The 21,340-nt window shown below is 35.7% G+C and overlaps 2 protein-coding genes across 2 annotated transcripts in view; both read right to left on the bottom strand.

Moving 5' to 3' along the window:
- Nucleotides 1-7,518, bottom strand: part of LOC131944494 (protocadherin Fat 4) — a 52,972-nt gene extending 45,454 nt beyond the window's left edge. The window contains exons 1-3 of the mRNA XM_059305162.1: nt 7,231-7,518; nt 5,533-6,029; nt 2,191-2,393 (exon numbers count right to left, since the gene is read on the bottom strand). Of these exons, the coding sequence (XP_059161145.1) occupies nt 2,191-2,393; nt 5,533-6,029; nt 7,231-7,518 (988 nt within the window). The remainder of the gene's footprint in view (nt 1-2,190; nt 2,394-5,532; nt 6,030-7,230) is intronic.
- Nucleotides 7,519-10,737: 3,219 nt separating this feature from the next.
- Nucleotides 10,738-21,340, bottom strand: part of LOC131944493 (protocadherin Fat 4) — a 30,884-nt gene continuing 20,281 nt past the window's right edge. Inside the window, exons 42-64 of the mRNA XM_059305161.1 lie at nt 21,055-21,278; nt 20,731-20,964; nt 20,390-20,575; nt 19,910-20,020; nt 19,553-19,762; nt 19,152-19,310; nt 18,831-19,067; nt 18,306-18,488; nt 17,951-18,114; nt 17,286-17,520; nt 16,843-16,956; nt 16,605-16,679; nt 16,195-16,380; nt 15,910-16,074; nt 15,517-15,676; nt 15,142-15,260; nt 14,739-14,921; nt 14,102-14,221; nt 13,683-13,862; nt 13,346-13,549; nt 11,852-13,052; nt 11,312-11,541; nt 10,738-11,144 (exon numbers count right to left, since the gene is read on the bottom strand). Coding sequence (XP_059161144.1) covers nt 11,112-11,144; nt 11,312-11,541; nt 11,852-13,052; nt 13,346-13,549; nt 13,683-13,862; nt 14,102-14,221; nt 14,739-14,921; nt 15,142-15,260; nt 15,517-15,676; nt 15,910-16,074; nt 16,195-16,380; nt 16,605-16,679; nt 16,843-16,956; nt 17,286-17,520; nt 17,951-18,114; nt 18,306-18,488; nt 18,831-19,067; nt 19,152-19,310; nt 19,553-19,762; nt 19,910-20,020; nt 20,390-20,575; nt 20,731-20,964; nt 21,055-21,278 — 4,913 coding nt within the window. The 3' untranslated portion in view covers nt 10,738-11,111. The remainder of the gene's footprint in view (nt 11,145-11,311; nt 11,542-11,851; nt 13,053-13,345; nt 13,550-13,682; nt 13,863-14,101; nt 14,222-14,738; nt 14,922-15,141; nt 15,261-15,516; nt 15,677-15,909; nt 16,075-16,194; nt 16,381-16,604; nt 16,680-16,842; nt 16,957-17,285; nt 17,521-17,950; nt 18,115-18,305; nt 18,489-18,830; nt 19,068-19,151; nt 19,311-19,552; nt 19,763-19,909; nt 20,021-20,389; nt 20,576-20,730; nt 20,965-21,054; nt 21,279-21,340) is intronic.

Below are 21,340 nucleotides of genomic sequence, written 5' to 3'. Positions count from 1 at the left end.
CGTAAAACTAACAGGCGCCATCGGCCAAATAGCATCCTGTTAATAATGATGCAGATTTCGTCATTCGCTAAAGTGACACAAATGAACAGGATTTTTTTCTTTAACACTTAAAAAATTATTTGACGTGTTTTAAATATCAGTGTGACTGATGCAATATGCTGGCGTTACTAATGGTCTATTATTAGATGCTCGATCTCAATTTCTGACAGAATTGTCTAATAATAGATGCTTATTGCATCATTCGCAATGTGGCGAAACTCTACAGTAAGCTCCTCATATTCAAAAAGTAAATTTTTTCATCTTTCGCAAGGTGACGAAACTGTACAGAAGGATTTCCTCGCGTTACAAAGTTATTTTTAGAAGCCTGTTGTAGTTTTACCGCTGAATATAGTAGTACCCCTTACTCGCTATGCAGGACGCTCGATTAACGGATGCCAAGTGCCAACTTAGTTGCTCTAAAACTCTGGGCGCCAAACCATGTATTGACGAAAGTTGTACCCTATATGGTGCCGCCCGTAAGAAACTTAGTTTTCTTTTTCGCAGAAATATTCTCGGGGGTATTCTCATCTACTCCCTAAAGTTTCATGGCACTCGGATGAACCGCATCCGAGTTTTATTTTTTATATACCGTGTATAGAGAAAAAAAATCGCTCCCCCCGGGGGGCACCGCCCTTGCAATATTAAACAATATTTTTTGCAGAACCCTACCATTGAGTGATCTAATCATCTCCCCAAAGTTTCATGGTACACGGATGAACGGTGTGAAACCGAAATTTTATAAACCGTATATAAAGAAAAATCGCAGCCGCCCGTGGCGCCGCCCTTGCGAAATTAAAAAAAAAGTTTTTTTTTACATAACCCTTCCCTGAATTGTTCTAATCAACTCCCCCGAAGTTTCTTGGCTATCAGATAACGGTGTCACACCAAAATCGACTTATTTTTATAAACCGTATATAAAGAAAAATCGCACCTTCCCGTGGCGCCGCCCTTGCGAAATTAAAAATGTTTTTTTTACAGAACCCTTCCCTAGAGTTTTATAACGAACTCCCCAAAGTTTCATGCCTATCGGATAAACGGTGTCACTGCACTTAACTTTTATTATTTTTATATACCGTAAATAGAGAAAAATCGGACCCTCCCGTTGCGCCGCCCTTGCGAAATTAACATTTATTTTACAGAACTCTTTCCTAGAGTGGTATAATGAACTCCCCAAAGTCTCATGGCTATCGGATGAACGATGCCAAAACAAAATCGACTTTTATTTTTATATACGGTATATAGAGAAAAAAATCGCGCCCTACCGGGGCGCCACCCCTACGAATTTGAAAATGTTTTTTGCGCAAAAACCTCCACAGGAGTATTCTCAACATCTTACCAAAGTTTCATGGCGATCGTGAGAATGGTGTCACTGCAGTTCCTTTTTATTATTTTTATATACCGTATATAGAGAAATGTCGCACCCTCCCGTGGCGCCGCCCTTGCGAATTTGAATTTTTTTTTTTTCGCAGAAACCTCCCCAGGAATATTCACAACAACTTCCCAAAGTTTCACGGCGATGTGATGAGAGGTGTAGTAATGCATAAAGGACACACAAACACACAGACATACATTGCTTTATATATATATAGATAGATACATTTTTTTTAAAAATCACAAACTAAAAACATGTACAAAAATGTAAAAAATAAATATAGTTTAATGTAACCTTATTAAAGCTACACTATGCTAGTATGACTAAAATAAAAGCATGGGCGCCGAATGATATGAAAATTGAACATAGGTCATATATTATTTTATAATTATATAATTTTGTGACGGTGTGTGATGAGGGGAGGGGGGGGGGGGGGTCAGATGGTGCGACGTCACACTTTTGCATTACAAAAAAGCAATGTTAGAAAACATAATTTTTGTCGTTATTTCGCGTTTTAGAAAACTGTTTTAATAAATTGCAATAGGGAATTGATTAAAATACACTATTTCGACATAGTTCAGACAAGATTTTGGAAAAATATTGATGTTTTAAGAAACATTCAACTGCAATTTTGAGGGGGGGGGGGGGTTGGAGGCTGAGGTGTGACGTCATTTTAGGGGGGGGGGGGTAAAAATCGTCAAAAAAGCGTGACGTCACTTATGGATGACCCCCAGAGTACACCACAACACTTACCAGAGAGAGTACACCACAACACTTACCACAGATAGTGGAACAGTCAGACCAGTCACTCCAGGTGCCCAGAACACAATCTTGAGGGCAACACGGGCCCTTACACGTGGTAGTCTCGGACTCGTAGTCGCATCTTTTCCCGCCACAATCTGGCTCCTGAATGACCAAACGATTTCGCACTTTGAGGCCGTCAGATTCACACCGAGCATCACACGCTTCCCAGGCTCCCCAGCTAACAACACAAGATTGTACATTGAAATTAACATTAAATTCGTATCATCTCTTACATAAACCGTGTTGTGAAGCAAGACATAATATGACTACAACTGTATAAGAAAGTCGCTTATTCCAGCAAGAGTTTCTTCCAGTCATCTTTTCCGGAGAGGCTCCCCCATCCTCTCGAATAACATCTACCGCCTCCTCAGTGATAAATAAAAAAATAAATATGTGTGTGTCGACCTACATAGGCCAATAATTTTTAACTATATGCCGCATACGCGTACACGTATATGCGATAGTCACCGCAGACTTAATACTAATAGTAACGATTTTATCTAGTCTGTTAATAAAACAGTTGGATGTAACATTGTTTTCTCTATAGTTAGCACTTTTACTTCATAATAATTGTCGCTTTGTACTTAAAAGACTAATTAACTTCAATTAATCATTAATGGAACTGGCAAACAAGCATTTTTCTTCTGTATATTTTGCAATTTTTTGCCTTGGTGTCACCCCCTCCCCCTCCCGCTAAATGGTGTCACCCGGTGCGGTCCGCACCCCCGCCCCGCCCTCGCTACGCCTCTGCGCCCCCCCTCCCCCCCCCCCCCTGAACGGAATATAACTTATATGGAAAATATACTTTTACCAGTGCCCCCCCCCCCCCCCCCCCGAGGAAAAAAGTTTGCGCTGTTTAGTTGGACTATAAAAACTCACTTCATATTTTTTTTTAAACTTGAAAAACTGTACTAACGTGCATGTAAAAGAAACTAATGAATACAAAATTTGCAATATTTATTACCAAATAAACGAAAGCATACTTCATAAAGCAATTTGTGACTGGTCAAACTCGTGTTTTTTCATAGAGTACAAGGTTGTTTTTTTTCACATACCCTTTCATCTAGATCAGGGGTCTCCAAAATACGGCCCGCGCGCCGTATGCGGCCCGCGAGGTCCTCTTATCCGGCCCGCGGAGATATTTTTGTCCACGAAAAAAAACGTTTGTTGGCGATGGCTGAGGAACTATGACCAGAAAAATTAAAGACATGCCAGGAAGAAACTGGTCCCTGAACTGAAATTTGATAGACTCTAGTTAACGCGGCCTTCGGACTGAAAAGTTTGGAGACCCATGATCTAGATCAATCTAAAATCTAGATCTAGATCTAGGGGTTGTTTTAACGGATGAGTTAAGAAGACTTGGGTGAGATCAAATTTACTTTTTTAAAGCTCTTAGATTATTTGTAATTGCTTAAGCCTTTTTTAGAACGATAAGCTGATTTTACAAACCATCTCCGTTGTTGTGGGACATTGTTACAAACAAAACAAAAATGGAAAAAATGACGTCACACCCGAGGCGTAGCGAGGGGGGGGGGGCGGGACGGGGGGTGCGGATCGCACCGGGTGACACTAAGGCAAAAGATGGCAAAAGATAGCAAAATATATAGAGAAAAACTTGAGGGGGGGTGCAAATCGAAAGTTTGAGGGGGGGGGTGCAAATCAAAAAAGTTTGGGGGGGGGGGTGCAAATTGAAAATTTGAAAGTTTGTCCCCGGGAAGGGTCGCTACGCCTCTGGGGGGTGACACCATTAAGTGCAGCACCGGGTGACACCCGACCTCGCTACACCACTGCGTCACACCACAGCCTACAACTCCTTCTTAAGTGTAATTTAAGCAGCGTTTTAAAAAATATATATTCTAGATGTAGATCTAGTCTAGATCTAAGTATAGTATCTAGAGATCTAGAATCTAGATCTAGAAAAGTCTAGATCTAGATCTAATACCTAATCGACTTAGGCCTATAGATCTAACTAAAAATAAATATAAGACTAGATCTAGATCTATAAGAAAATCTAGATTCTAGATGTAAGATGTTGTAGTGTTAGGCCACTGTTTATGGCCTATTAAAATTAAAAGGACTAGATCTAGATCTATCTGTTTTTTTTTTTAAAATAGATCTAGATCTAGACCTTCTTTCTAGATCTATATCTTAGATCTAAAATCTATAGTAGATCTGGAAATCCAGATCTAGACACTAGATCTACATGTTCATAAAGTTATAAAGTCTGAGGGTATCGTCTGCTAGGCAAGTAGATGTTCTATATTTAATACTTTGTTGCGTACATTGTAAACACAAATAACGATGACGTCATAAATAGAGCCCGATACATGTAGCCCTAGAGAAGTATTTCTAATTAAAATTTGTTTCATATTTATTCTCTTGTTTTAAAACAGCATAAACAATATTTAATTAATTTTACGCGAATGAAATAGTCAGGTGGGGAAAAAGCAGTAAAGATCTTTTCTCTACAATGAAAATTCTTTTTTAATCTGTTAAGAGTGCGATGTATTTTATAAAAACTCGTAAAAGTAGGATTTTCCATGACTTTTCAATTTATGCAGAATGGAAGAAACAAACAAAACAAACTTTATCACAAAAAAACAGTTAATCAAAGGAAAAAAATAACATTTCACTGGTTAAAAAAGTGACAGTTAGTGTACTAAAAATATAATAACTATGTCGATTGGTTTGTTTTGAACATGTTTTATGCCGTGAACACTCAGCTATATTGCCTCTATAATTAGTGGTATCTACTTCTCTAGCTGGGCTTTGATGAATGTTTTCTGTCTAGCAGTAGGGTAGCGAGGGGGGGGGGGGGGACATATGTCCCCGGGCGCCGACCTTAGGGGGCGCCAAAATGGGTTGGAAAAATAAATTGAAAGGTTGAGGGGGGTGCAAATTGAAAGTTTGAGGGGGGGTGCAAATAAAAATCTTGAGAGGGGGGGGAGTGCAAATTGAAAGTTTGAGGGGGTGCAAATAAAAATCTTGAGGGGGGGTGCAAATTGAAAGTTTGAGGGGGTGCAAATCGAAATCTTGAGGGGGGGGGGGTGCAAATCGAAATCTTGAGGGGGAGGTGCAAATCGAAAAGTTTGTCTCCGGGCGCCGGGAAGGGTCGCTACGCCTCTGCTGTCTAGGGACCTATAAAAGTGCCGTGCCGTTATAGGCTACTTATTTTCTCATCAATCTACTCCCACTCCATCAATATTCAAAATGTACAAGCTCATCGAAATATAAATATTAAATTTCTCATTATTTGAATGTAGTTAATGAACACAAAATAAATTCAGCAAGAAATGATGAGTGAATAGTGAATGTACCTTCCCATAACGCAATCCTTGTAGCAACACGGGTTTCCACATTGGTACTCGTATGTGATAAAATCACAATAACCCCCACATGCAGACGCGTTGATCATGTCTCTCCATCTGAAACACACTGACCACCATCCAGGGGCGTCACAGTCGGAATCCGCACACCGACAGGAACCCCAGGTTGTCCACTGGGTGTACACGCAATTCTTCGGACAGCAGACTCGATTGCATGGCTCGCTGGCGTAGACGGTGGCGTTACAGGTACCGCCGCATTTCTCGGCTGCCAGAATCTGCCTCGTTCTCGCCCTGAGGCCAGAGTCTCCGCAGGACTGGGAGCATTCTGTCCATTCTGTCCACTCGGATGTGATGCAGTCAACTGGAAGACAGGCCTGTCCGGCAGCTAACTCAACTAGACCTAAAATAAGGACTGTTACAAAGATAGCTCTTTGACCCAATATTGTCTGCTTGTTTCGGCGACTCATGCTATGCCGGTAGTCAGGCACCTGTCATTATAGTCGTCAAACCTCGAGATTTATCAAACTAGGAACAGAAGGATAAATATAAATAGTTACCCTTACAAGTAACAAAGTTATAACAACGAAAATGGTTAGCAAAATTTACACCCCACAACTCAACAAAACCTAACACGGACGGGAACACAATTTTTTAAATCCATATGAAGATGATGTGTAAACTCTTTTGATAACAATAAATATTCACTAATAACGAATTTTTAAAAATGTGTTAATCATAGGCCTACGCCACATTTTATTTTATTTTTGAAACTAAATTTAGATCACCAAATAAAAAGTTGAAAAAGCATAACTGATCATTTGAATACACACGAGTAATAAATAATTCAATTAAAATAGAGAATAAGCCAGCAACAACTGTCAAAATCCAAAGGACGAAATCCTCTTGTGAAATATACGAACTTGGCAAACACATCAAGCGGAAATTTTCTCTCAAAGGTGTTACTCAGATGGGGAGGATGGTGTGACATACAATTTTAAAGTTATAATATCGTGCTTTTTATGTCCACCTTTAATATAGGAAATTAAACTGTCAAAGGGGCATTATGACATGCGAATAAAATAAACATTCTTGTTAAAGACCAATGTCTACCACGCTGACACAAACGTAACATTTTTTAAAACGCCTCCTGACACAACTTTTGTATTGATTGTTGTCTCGGCGAGCGGCAAGAACGATAATCCGGGAGATTTTTGATGGGATGATTTACAGGGCAACGACTGAATGCGTGTGTGGATGTTGTATGTTGTGCTGGTGTAAGTTTTATGCGTATATTTCAAGCTTTAACATTACGCTGTCAGCATATATTATATTAATTTATATTTCATCTTAAAACGATGTGCCACGATGTTTCGTCACATTGACTTAGTGGTGGGTGACTGGGACAAACATTTGACCTTCGATTGACTGAAAAATGGTTTTGATTTATGCCCTCACACTCCGTTCACGCTTCAATAGTTTCTCAAAGCTTATCAACTTTTATCAGTTTATATTTGCCTTTTGTTTATAAAACCACTTTGCTCTTTATCCTCAATTTCTTTGCCTTCATCAGAATTTTGAGCAATCAAATTCCCTAATTGAACCATACATAGCCCCATACACCACCAGCTTGTAACTCTAGCATACATAGTACCATACAACGCCAGCTTGTAACTCTACATAACCCCTTACACCACCAGATTGTAACTCTACATAGCCCCATACACCACCAGCTTGTAACTCTACATAGCCCCATACACCACCAGCTTGTAACTCTACATATCCCCATACACCACCAGCTTGTAACTCTACAGAGCCCCATACACCACCAGCTTGTAACTCTACATAGCCCCATATACCACCAGCTTGTAACTCTACATAGTCCCATACACCACCAGCTTGTAACTCTACATAGCCCCATACACCACCAGCTTGTAACTCTACATAGCCCCATACACCACCAGCTTGTAACTCTAGCATACATAGCCCCATACACCACCAGCTTGTAACTCTACATAGCCCCATACACCAACAGCTTGTAACTCTAGCATACAAAGCCCCATACACCACCAGCTTGTAACTCTAGCATACATAGCCCCATACACCACCAGCTTGTAACTCTACATAGCCCCATACACCACCAGCTTGTAACTCTACATAGCCCCACACACCACCAGCTTGTAACACTACATAGCCCATACACCACCAGCTTATAACTCTACATAGCCCAACACACCACCAGCTTGTGAGATCAACAATCCCTAAAATAACTTTGAAATAGCTTGATAAACATTTTTTCACTCTGGACACCAACCTTTGGAAAGATCAGTGAGATTAAATAAATCCTGCGCCCAGATAGATCTATTTGTTTTCGCCTCAGATTTAAACACCAACATATGTCTAAACTCTAAAGGATTCCTGCATAAATAAACATTTTATAACAAATATCTCGCTCAGCCTATGGTGTGAGGGCATTCGATATCTGCCCCAGGTGTTTGACTCCCACGGATGAAGGGGGAGGGGAGGGGCAAACTTCCCGAGGTGCAGCTGACTGGGTTTTATTAGAAAATTTAATCATCTCTGTCTGAGATCGGCTGACTGGGTTTTATTAGAAAATTTAATCAACTCTGTCTGAGATCGGCTGACTGGGTTTTATTAGAAAATTTAATCAACTCTGTCTGAGATCGGCTGACTGGGTTTTATTAGAAAATTTAATCATCTCTGTCTGAGATCAGCTGACTGGGTTTTATTAGAAAATTTAATCATCTCTGTCTGAGATCAGCTGACTACTGTGAGCTTAATAAGAGTGTTTTACTAAAGCTTTAAGTACAAAACCAGTTGATAATTTCAAACCAACTGCACCAGCGTCTAAACTGAAAAGTTCTGTTGGACTAATGTCCAGGGCGTTAATTATTGACTGACCAATATATTATGGTGGACCTTTTGGCCAAGATATATTGGGCTATTTAAACTGAGCTTAAATGTAATTGAATTAGAAAAGTTTACAGTATTTGTGTCCTATAAATGATCGATTTAAAACAAAATCCCTTGTACATTTGTTTGTGCACAAGTTTCCCGTCACACATCTTTTTACGTCATATCACACATCTTTTTACGTCATATCACACATCTTTTTACGTGATATCACACATCTTTTTACGTCATATCACATCTTTTTACGTCATACCACACATCTTTTTACGTCATATCACACATCATTTACGTCATATCACGCATCTTTCACGTCATATCACATCTTTTTACGTCATACCACACATCTTTTTACGTGATATCACACATCTTTTTACGTCATATCACATCTTTTTACGTCATACCACACATCTTTTTACGTCATATCACACATCATTTACGTCATATCACGCATCTTTCACGTCATATCACATCTTTTTACGTCATACCACACATCTTTTTACGTGATATCACACATCTTTTTACGTCATATCACATCTTTTTACGTCATACCACACATCTTTTTACGTCATATCACACATCATTTACGTCATATCACGCATCTTTCACGTCATATCATACATTTTTGTCATACCATGCAACTGTTTCAGTCACTCAAAGTCGAAACTTTTTTAAAAATCTCATTGTTTCACACTTCCCTGAGTAAGGTTCATTTTAAAAGTGACTTTTCGATATCAGTAGTTTCTAAAATACCGATCGTATGAGTATTTTTCCAGTTAGGTGGACGGAATTTTATACATATGAATTGTAGGTATCTATCAATCTTTGAGCGATTTCCGGTAAGTATTTCTAATTACTCAAAAACAATAAGAATCTGAGTCATGTATCAAGTTTTCATAAAGCAGTATAATTATAAAGTAGTATTTTCGAAGAACATTCAATCACTAAGTGTTTTCTCGAAAAAACGAGCGGTTTTGTCGCAATTTTATCTACTATTTCTTTACAGGCATCTCTTCGGGTGGGCTTAGCCCCCCCCCCCCCCCCCCCCTCCGAACTATTATATAGAAAATATATACTTTTAACAGTGTCCGCCCCCCCGGAAATATTAGTCCCTCCCCCCCACCCCGAAAATTTCAAGTGCCCGAAAAAAGTCTGGAAGTATCACTGTTTCTTTACCCCTATGTCACTGGGAGTGTCATCTCATCTCTCTCTGTTACACAGGCATACAGGGCCCACAAGAAAGTTTAAGGAAGCTCGCTACTGCTTTGTTACATAAGTACATTTTTAAAATTGGTCCCCTTGAGAGTCTACTGAGCATAGTCAAAACTAGAAATCTGGGATAGTATTAACATGCTACACGAGATAAACAAGGAATAGTTGAGACCCAGCTCATTATAGAAAATCTTTTTGTCATCTCCACCTTATGTCCCCTATCTCTGTCACCTCGGCCTTATGCCCTCTATCTCTGTCACCTCGGCCTTATGCCCCCTATCTGTCACCTCGGTCTTATGTCCTCTATCTGTCACCTCGGTCTTATGTGCTCTATCTGTCAGCTCGGTCTTATGTCCCCTATCTGTCACCTTGGTCTTATGTCCACTATCTCTGTCACCTCGGCGGAGCGCCCCCCCCCCCCTCCCAATAGGTGCCTGGAAGAAACTTTGCACACATCCGAACAACTTTTTTCGGACTCTTCCTCGTGGACGTAAAAATGGAAGAACTAAATATGACTCATATATTTCGAGCACATTTGCCCACAGCTTGCTGTTGTTGTTTACCAGTGTGAGCTATAGTCGTGAAATACTTGGTCGTCACGCTCTGAGCTATCTCCGCTTCGTCTACTTTGTGCTGATATCGTTATAAAAATGAATATGAATATTTTAAAAATACAAAAAAAAACCCGCTGTTTAAAACCTTTAAGGTGTGGAATGAAGCAAAAAAAAAATGTTCAAGTCAATAAATAGTTTCTATCAAACAGTAACAGATGGCGGGGGTATAATCGTCACTGCTTTGACAAGCCTTAATCCGAGTTCAATAGACGCGTTTCTACTAAGCCTAATCGAGAGAGAAACCGTCGACTCCCACACGCACCTTTCCGCTGACCCGCGGTGTAAAAGTATAGATTGCATATATCGCATGTTGTAAATATTGAAGTCAAACACATTTCGTTTTAACAGTCTCACGTCTCACGCTTTGATTCAGCGCCCAAGCTGCAAGGGAGACAAATCAAAATATAATCGAAATTGTTGCTTTAATCAACAACATCTGCGTCCTAAATACCGACTGCTAACAAAAAGTGTACATGCACCAAATGATGAGCTGTTAAGCTGTTTAAAAATGTTATAGACAAATAATTTGGCATTTAAAACGAATTAAACATGTATAGCCAAAATAAGTAGGTTTATATTAAAAACAATCAAGTATGACAACTGAATAAGTATAAGTAAACAAATTTCTAACAAATGTTATTTGGTCTTTGAAATTCAACAAATTTTATTTTTGTAAACAATGTCGGATTACATACAATTTATGCATTGTTTGTCAAGTTATATTTCAAACAAATGTGTATCAAACAAATGTGTATCAAATAAATAGTGTGGGGTCAAGCTGCTAATTTATTCCGAGACAGCGTTGGTCATGTGACCTCATAAGAATCCACTCCTAAAAATGAAAGCAATCTGCAAAGAAACAGAAAGATTTACTTTGAAGAACGAATTGTAAAATCTGTTGTTTTGGTAATGATTAAAAATTTAAACCATATTTTTATTATCATTAGCAATTATAAAATACTATAGTTGAATACTTGGTTCGAATGAATGTAAACAACTAGTTGAAATGTTTTTACCATCCAACAAAGCCACACATACACCCACAGCTCTGCAGGTAACAGGTGATGTGCATTGGATCTAGGATCAAAGATATCAGTGGCTGTCTTCGTTGCTGTGGTGCTCTTTGTTGTGGTCACTTCTTGTGTGGTCAGCTCTGTTGGTCTAACACTTGTAGGTGGTGCTATGTAATCATTATAATCATGAAGTATTGATGGGCAAAAAGATGTTTCAGATTGACCACTGTTTGCTGAAATTTTAAAAATTGCATTTTGTTACATCTTTTAAAAAAAAGAACTCTATGTTTATATGTAGCAATTTGATAATACTTTTAATGTAAAACCTATGTTCTTTTTCATTACTTTTAAAACAACACATTTTCTATTAAACTCACTTTCACATTCACTTTGTTTACTTACAGTTTATTTAAAAATGTACCTTTATATCATAAATTGGTACCTTAAAAATGTTTTCTTTTTAAACATTTTTGATATTGAAATGCAGGCAGAAAAATAATGTCTAGTGTTGATAACCCACACAAGGGAAGTAATTCAACTCACCAATAGATGAACAAGTAGAAGCTAAGGCTACAAGAATGTCCACTTGAGTATATGGATTATAGTTGATGTCCATCACCACAAATCTGACCAAAATAATATTTTCTTCAGCTTTAGTGTAGTCCAGCATATACATTATGACCTTACTTTGGACACTTGTTTCACGCTTGACCCGTGAGTTTGGATAGAAATGTGATGTGAAGTCATCAAGTAAATCCACATGAACAACTTCTCGTTTGGTTCTGGTGGTTGAAATGTTGGAGGATTTTGAAGGGAAATGTCCGTTTTCTTGAACAAATGTGATAAATTGGTTCTTACATTGCTCTGTATCATTTTTATTGGAACAGTCCAGCTTCTGTTTATATACTTTATCACTTGATGTACAAATCCTGTCCTTAACATTGAGTTTTGGTACACAAATTTCAGCAGCAGAACAGCTGCCAACTTGGCAAGAATCAACAAAAAATTCACACTGATGGCCTATTCTATCAGCTGGACATTTACAAGAAAAGGACATGATGCCATCAACACATGTTTCTATTCCTGGACAGGATGTTGGTGTACAGTCTTCAATATTGGAGTCACACAATTTTCCTGTCCAACCAGGACCACAGACACAGATGTAATCTTTCTTGTCATTGGTTGGCTTGCAAGCAGCATTGTTTCTACAGGAATTATTCTGACAAGGATCTTCTTCAGTTGGAGAAACTTCACACAATTTTCCTGTGTAGCCCTCATTACACAAACACTGAAAAGAATTGATTCCATCTTTACACACCCCATGTAAACACTGTTCCCCAGTGGTTTGAAGTTTACAGTGGTCAATTTGTTGACATGTAAAGCCATCTCCTTCAAAGTCATCACTACAGATACATTTGTAAGTAGTGCCACTCATCTGAGTGCATCGGGCAGCTTCATGACAGGTCTTCCCATTATCATAACAATTATCTGATCTTGAGATGACAACAGTTATAGTTCTTGACTTTGTTACTGATGTTTGTCTATTTGTAGCCTCTATGACCACTTGTGCAGAATTTCCATAAAATGTGCTGATATTCCTTGTGAGTACCAACTCTTTATTATTCTTTATAGCAAACATTGAGCTATTATCACTTGTTATGTTGAAAGTAACTGAGGCACTAATTGTTGTGTTGAGGTCATAGATCACTCCCACTACATACCCCTCTGTAGCATTCTCCGGGACCTGCATGAAACAAGAGAAAATAAAAATAACTTTCAAATATCTGTTTTCACGTCAACTAAAATTATAAGAATAAGTTCTGGGTAATTCATTGTAAAATGTAACTAGAATTTTCTACTAAACCACACCTTGGCTGACTGTAACTAAACTAATTCTGGGCAAACAACTGTAAAATATAACAAGAATTGTTTACGAACCACACTTTGACTGATAGTAATTTGTTTACGAACCACACTTTGACTGATAGTAATTTGTTTACGAACCACACTTTGACTGATAGTAATTTGTTTACGAACCACACTTTGACTGATAGTAATTTCTGGCAGTTTGAGCTCCTCAATATCAATGTCTACTATGCTGAGTTTTAAGGTCTGTTGGCAAGTCATGGCTGGCTGTCCATTGTCAGCTACAATTATGGTGATGTTTAAAGCTGGATTTTGTTGCTCAAGAAAATAAACTGGAATTGACTTTGCAAGGAACAGCTGATTTGTACCTTGTACCTATTGAACAAAATATAAAAGTTAAGAATTGATGGGCAGAAAGCATTGTGCTAGAATATTTGTTTTAAATAAGTTTTATAAATAACTGCTAAAATAAATTGTAAACATAAAGTTTGTATCATACACAACAAACCTCAAACAAGTCAGAGTTAGCTCCCACAATACTAAATGTATGAACTTGACCTTTGTCATCATCTGTAACATCCAATGTTCCAACTTCATATGGTACAGGGGAAGTAGCAGATAGAACATCTCCATTTAGGACTATTGACACTGGAGGCTCATTCACATTTTCAACTGCTACTTCTACAACCTAATTAAACAAGTTGTTTTGTTTTTTTTTTAAATAAAAATTTTTCTGCAAAGTCAATTATGAATTTTTTTTGCAAAATCAATTATAAATTAACAAATTATTTTATTTTTATTTTAAAGATCGTATCCATTTTATCTAGTTAAGCTCATACTAGAGGGAATTTAAAAAATAACAATGATGTTGTCTAAACCAGAGAATTGATGACTGATTAAGTAAAGAACTGATGACTGACTAAGTACCTTTTCAATCTCAAACTCTCCGTCAGAACAAACAATGGTAAGTTGGTAACTGCTGTACTTTTCATAGCTGACCTCAGCACTGGTTATCAACTGGAGTCTTTGATTCTCCATCCTCTTTATCTGTAACATAAACAGATGACACAACAGATGAAACAACAGCTGACACAACACATGACACAATAGATGACACAACATATGACACAACACATGACACAACAGATGACACAACATATGGCACAACATATGACACAACACATGACACAACATATGGCACAACATATGACACAACATATGATACAACAGATGACAGAAAAGATTACACAATAGATGACACAACATATGACACAACATGTGACACAACATATGACACAACATGTGACACAACATATGATACAACAGATGACAGAACAGATGACACAACAGATGACATAACAGCTGACACAACATATGACACAATAGATGACAGAACAGATGACAGAACAGATGACACAACATATGATACAACATATGACACACATTTGATACAACATGTAGTGTTGATAATGTCATAATTGGAAGAAATAACTTATACATGCTCAATATTTGCAACGAATGATTAAAAAATAATTCATTGTAGTTTTTTGTGTGCAAAACTTACAGAAAATGGTGCTTCACTTTCTTGCACACTACATGTATGAGTCTGGTTTTTATCCTCATCTACCACAAAAATATCTGACACCACAGTGGACAGTGGAGAGTTCTCTGTAACAATCAGTGGCTCATGCAGCACAATCTGTGTTGGTGGGTCATTAGCATTTGTGATCCTGATATCAAAGTCTAGCTGGAACAGAGATGTTAAAGGGGGTGAAATGGTTGTCTGGTTAACTAATGTTAGAGTAGGGGTAAAGATTGGTTAAACTTTGCATTTGGTAGGATCATTGGCTCTTTGATTCTGATATCAAAGCCAAGCTAGAAATATTACAATTGAAATCAAGTTTTTTTAGGTCCAAGGCACATTTTAGAATTCTCTACTGTCCATACAGCAGAAAGAAAAAGCTTACTGTTAAAGACTGCTGTCCACTGTCAGTGACTGTGATTGATATTTTGTACTTATCAGAAAGTTCAAAGTTCAGTTCAGATCTCCCTACCACAAGGTTATTACCAATAAGCACAAAGTTACCTGACAATAGTTATGGGGGGAAAAAAACATATTTTTAAAACTTTACATAAAATTTTAAAAGGCAGTCAAACCTTTAATAAAAAAATATAATCTACTCTAAAGCATTAGTCTCTAAACAAAATTAATATATATTTTTAACTGTAAGTTGTTCAGTTAGTTCCATAACTTTATCAAATTTTTATAAGCCAACACAATTTTCCTTATTGAATATATTCAACACAAGATTTCAGATCTCACAATGTAAAATTCCTGTTACCTTCTGCTGGAGGGGCTTCTGTAATTGTGTACTGATAGGTTTGATTCCTGTCTGGGTCCAGGGCTTGAATATTTCCTATGATAGTTCCTCTTTTAGCATTCTCAGACACAGTGTTATTTGACAAGATTATATTTGTTGGTCTCTCATTAATATCATTTATCTGTGAAGTGATAAGCTAGTTTAAAAGTTTGTGAGATTAATATAAACTTTAGTTAACAATAAAAATGTTAAAGAAAATGTAACATTTGAAGCTTTTTTATTGCAAATGATTGGCCATATGAATTTAACTAATTTTCATTTTTTCTATAGAATATTATATCTAAGTCCATAAATGTTAAAATTTAATTTATATAAATAATTATTTCTTAAGAAGAAAACCATGACAATACTCACTTGAATTACAAAAGTAATTAAAGAATAAAGACCGCCATCATCAGTTGCTTTCACATTAATGGTGTAAAATGATTTCTTTTCAAAATCAAAAACAGCACTGGCAGTTAATGAGCCATTTCCTTTTATCTCAAAGTTAGATGTTTCACCCTCAAGAGAAATGAAAACCTGAAAAAAAATGCACATACATAATGCTGTGTATTAAAACACCCAAATGCACTTTATTTACCTGACACGTCTATCAATAAATGTGTATAAAATCTTTGGATGCAGAAAACAATGGTAAACCTGCTGGCTATCTGGGTCTGTAGCCATTATTTCTCCAACTAATTGTCCAATGACATTGTTCTCATCAATATCTTGTCTAGAAAGCACAATGTCATATGGTGGTTCATTCACGTTGCTCACATTAACTGTCAGAGATTTGGAAATCCTTAGATGGGTGCCATCTTTACCATCATCCTGGCATGTTACCTGATGTAGAATAAAATATTTAATGATAAGTTTTTTTTTTATTTGTTGGGATTTTTTTTTATACAAAGGCATGCACACAAAAATTATTTTGAAAATCGTTTTAAGTAATTTTAAATTTTTATCAGTTCAGTTGATAATTCAACTAAACAGAAACAAAAAAAAAATGTTTGCTAAATTTATTTTTAACATTACATTATTTTTTAGAAAGCTAATACTTATTTTACCTCAACAACATATGTTCGTTGTTTTTCATAATCTAGACCCAGCCTACTAACTTTTAACTTCAGACTGTTTTCTACCTATTAACAAAAAGTTTATATTAAATAATAATCAGACATAAATCAAATTGTTTTTAGCTCATTCAAAAAGTTTTATTCTAAAATTTGACATAAGATAATCCCATTGGCTTCAACAAAACGCATTTATTTTAAACAAAAAATGATGATTAAAATGATAGCTGACTGTAAATGGGACAGCATCCAAGTTATTGACCAAACAGCTGTGATTTTGTGGACCATCTTCATCTGTAACTGCCAGTACCCCTACCAAATCTCCTACATGGGCATCTTCTCTTATCTAGAAAGTAACAAAAACATATTTTAATTTCTCTAATCATTTAATGCTTTGACTTCCTTTAGGTTGAGGTCAGAAAGTGTACATCATAGACACATACAGGAATATAAATAAGTTTGAATAGAAATAATATCTGTGGGTTATTTAAATAAATGTGCTATGTTCAATTTTTGTAATACACATTAATTTAAAGTGATTAAAAACTGAAAAATAAGACACTTCATTTTTATTTTTACAATATTGCAAACACTTTCATTTTTTAAAGCTTAAAAATATTGCTTATTATGAATGGGATTTTAAAACTAGAAAGATCTGTACTCTAATCAACCAACCAAATTATTGCTGAGGCTGACATCTGTAGGAGGATCATTGACATCAGTCACAATTATTCTGATGGTGTAGTTCAGGCCTAGAGGGGGAGTTCCAGAATCCACTGTTTGAATTACTAAGCTCAGTGTTTTAACCTTTTCAAAATTTAAAGCTGTATTATTTGATCCTACTTTCAAGGTGCGCCCAATAATTTGAAATGTAGTCACTAACTCTGGAAGACTCTGAGATGCATCTAAGCTAAAATAAATTGTTATGACATCCAACTAATTAACTTAGAAATAAATCATTTATGCTATAGAAAATTAACAGTTGCATTATGCAATAAAATAAGGAAAAATTAGAACTCAATATTTGTCAAATAATTTTCATTGTTATTTAAATTTTCAGTTTCACTATTTATTGCAACTCTTAAACATAATTCTTTTGAAACATCATTTTCTAATACTTCAAATACCTCTTTATAAACATCTATTAAAAGTGTATGGTTATATAATTGTTCAAGGTCATTCAAATAAATTTTGGATGAATTTTTTTTAAGTTTTTAGTTTCAACCAACTAACAGTCCTACTAAAGAATTGTTGCTCAAAATGGCAGCTGAAGTTAATGGTGTCAACTCATTTTGCTCAATAATGTTTCAATAGACATTAGCTGCTCTACTTAAATTTACCCAGCAGCAACAGACATGAGAGTGTACGTGTAAGTCTGATAAGGCTCTGGATCCACTGTGTTTAAGTCTCCTATGATTGTTCCTGGAGCAGAATTTTCTGCCACTTGTCCTCCACCATAGATGTTGATCTGCTGTGGTGGCTCATTAACATCCAGCACTTTTATCTTCAATCATCAATTGGATTTTTTAAAAATCATTTGATAACAGTCACAATACAAAACAATATTAGCATCTTTTAAATAAATATTTAAACTTTTTAAGATTTATTTTTTAAATTCATTTGGAAGTTATTTTATTGAATAATTTCACATATTAACTTGGCAGGACAAAAATCTATATAAAAAAGATTGTATACCTTGAATGATCCTTTTAATTCTATTTCATTCATCATGGTGTCAACGCCAGACACTGTTAAGTTGATTGTGACACTGGGTGTTTTCTCAAAGTCCAAAGGTGAATCAATTATTAATTTATTTTCTTCAATTCTAAATATTTCCTTTTGTAGTTCTATGGTGATTACGTCAAAGAAGATGAAGAACTGAGGATAATAACAATTTCAGTCCTAAAAATATATTTAATATATTTTTATAAATTAAAAAAGAGTGTTGCCTCTACAATGGCTAAAATAAAATCCTTATTTTAACTAACTTAAAAAAAAAACAGATTCTCATATTATACAATAAGGCAATATAAATCAAAATATAAAATAAATCAAAAATATAAATCAAAATTTATAAACAACAAAATAAGTATTAAAGATACAAGCCCCACTATTTGATTTGCATGTATTTTATTTTCTAATTTTTACACAATATGTGCATTGTAAAGATCTACTGCTAAATAAGATGGACCTACAGCACAAATGTTCGCACAACCTTACCCCAAAAATTTCAGTTTCTGTTAATGCATTGATAACTGAAAATGTTCCAACATCAACATTGATGGTGTTTTCTGCAACTGTTTTTGGCCCCTTCATTGAAATAGCTTTTGGAACTTGTACTGTTTCTGATACAAAGATATCAAAATCTTTGACAAAAAATAAGCTTGGTTGTCCATTATCTGAGCATTTGAGAGTTATCTTTATTGTTGTTTTGTTCAAAGGCAGTTTGTTATTTATCTGAAGAAAAAAAAAACGTTTTTCTTAAATATTTTCAAAAGATGTAATTAAAGTAAATTAGTTTACTATCATAAAGTATTTTACTTGCAAAGTTTTTCCATCTTGGCCAACTTTAAAACTTCCAGTCTCATCTTTAACTACAGCACATGTGTGATTCTGCCTCGGGCTTTCTGTGCCAGCATTATCTGGGTCTACCACAAGAATGAATGAAACTGTCTCACCAACTTTTGCTGTTTTTGGTACCTGTAGCAATGTAAAATTTTTAGTAATTGAAACATTTAAAATAAATAAAAATAAATTCCTAACAGATATGTGTGAGAGAAATAAAAAGAAAGAATATTTCAGCTGAATGCATTCTTTAGTTCTTTAGCTAATTTAGTTTAATTTCAATAAAGAAAAAGACTAAAAAATTCTGTTAGCTGCTTTAATTTATTGTCTTAAATAAATAGAAATTATTCAGATAGAAAAACTGTAAAAATTCTTACTTCACTGTTGGATAATGTAATATCTGAGGGAGCTTCATTGATGTCTGTAACAGTCACAGTAAAATTCTTGGTAAAACTTGCAGCTGGTTCCCCATCATCCACACATTTGATTGCCACTGTGTAAACTGACTGCTTCTCATAATCTAGAGGCACATAACTGGTTAACAGTGAGCCTGACTCCACTCTGAAGATCTCCCAGTATGTCAACAGCTGGAAGAGAAACAAGTTAAAAGTATAATAAAGGACATTTTGTTTTAAATGAAATGTTTACTTCTTTTGTAATGTGTAATATGCACTTGCACAATAACAAACTTTATAAAAATTTTATTTTGATACTTAAATAAGGTATTTCTTTACTTGAAATGCATGATTTTGGCCAATATCTGGATCTGCACAATCTAATGCTCCTAGTTTAAAAATTGCCTGATTTTCAGGAATTTCCAGTTTATCAGCAGCTATTGATATATTCTGTTTTAAAATTAGATTTAAAATGATTATGATAGTGCATGCCATGTTATTACTCAAAGTATAAAATTTCATCAAACTTACACATGAGAGTTTCCACTCTAGAGTTCAGTCAATAATTAAAATACAAATGTGAGTTATTTATCTGATTGAATTTCAGTTTAATCCAAGTAAAAAAGTTGTGCCACAACATTATGTTCAAACATTCCTTTAAAACTACATGTTTTGTTATGCTAATTCTTGTAAAAGTTAAGGTACACTATAGGACAAATATTTGGTCATTAATGTTTTAATTGTTTAACAAAAATGATAGCTTGGGATAGGAAAGCATACATCTGACTAAAACATAAAGTAAAGAAAATCTATACTTACATAGGGAGCATCATTACTGTCATTCACCACAAACAACCATTTATTTTTTATTGTTAGTTGACCTTTATCTTTAGCTAGAACCTCCAGGTTTAATGGTGGTGAGTTAGCAACATATTTTACAGTTTGAGCCAGCAAAACAGTTTGGGTGCAAATCGTGAAGGTTGATCCCATTGAGGCTACTATTTTCTGCAAAAATTTTTTTTTCAAAGCTTGTACAGGATTAACTGAATATTCAGATTAAAAAAAAAAGAAAAATTCAAGAAGTAACTATGTATATTTTCATTATTAAACAAAATTCACTTTATTTATCTCCTAATGGAATTGTTGCCAGATAAACTTACCACTGCACAAGTTGCCCCAGCTGTGTCCAGCTTAAACACTGGTGATGATAAAGTTGTCACTTCCAATGTAGCTCTGTCAACATTGTCAGGATCATAAGTCTCAATGGTTCCAATTACTGTCTTTACAGGAACATTTTCAGCAATAGCAAACTTACTTGCCAGTGAAGCAATAAAATTCATTTGGATTGGAGGCTCATTTACATCTGTCACAGTGATGGTAAACATTCGTACAACCTAAGTCAATAAACAAATGTTACAGTTCATTGCATCCATTAATTTTAAATAAAATCAAAATAATTTTTTTTTTAAATTTCTGAAACTAACAGATTTGGTTGGGGTGCCATTGTCTGTTGCTGTTATCTCAATGTTGACTCTTGGGGCAGTTTCAAAGTCTAGACCACCACTGACAACCAATCGCATATCTTTAACAGTAAAAGAGTCTGTGCTGTTGCCAATGGTAAAGCTGATGGTCTGTCCAATGTCTGATTCCTGAGCTGATAAATTTCCAACGACAGTATCAATATTAGCAGCCTCTGATACTGTCCAAGCTGCAAATAAAATTCAATTATAAACAAGCACACACAAAATATATATAGCCGAATTCCTGGTT

This window comes from Physella acuta, unplaced genomic scaffold (genome assembly GCF_028476545.2).
Source record: "Physella acuta isolate Inbredline_101_S28 unplaced genomic scaffold, ASM2847654v3 ptg000494l, whole genome shotgun sequence".
In the NCBI taxonomy this organism is placed as follows: Eukaryota; Metazoa; Mollusca; class Gastropoda; family Physidae; genus Physella; species Physella acuta.
Note: the sequence above shows the minus strand (reverse complement) of the source record. Positions and strands in the feature narration are given on the sequence as shown.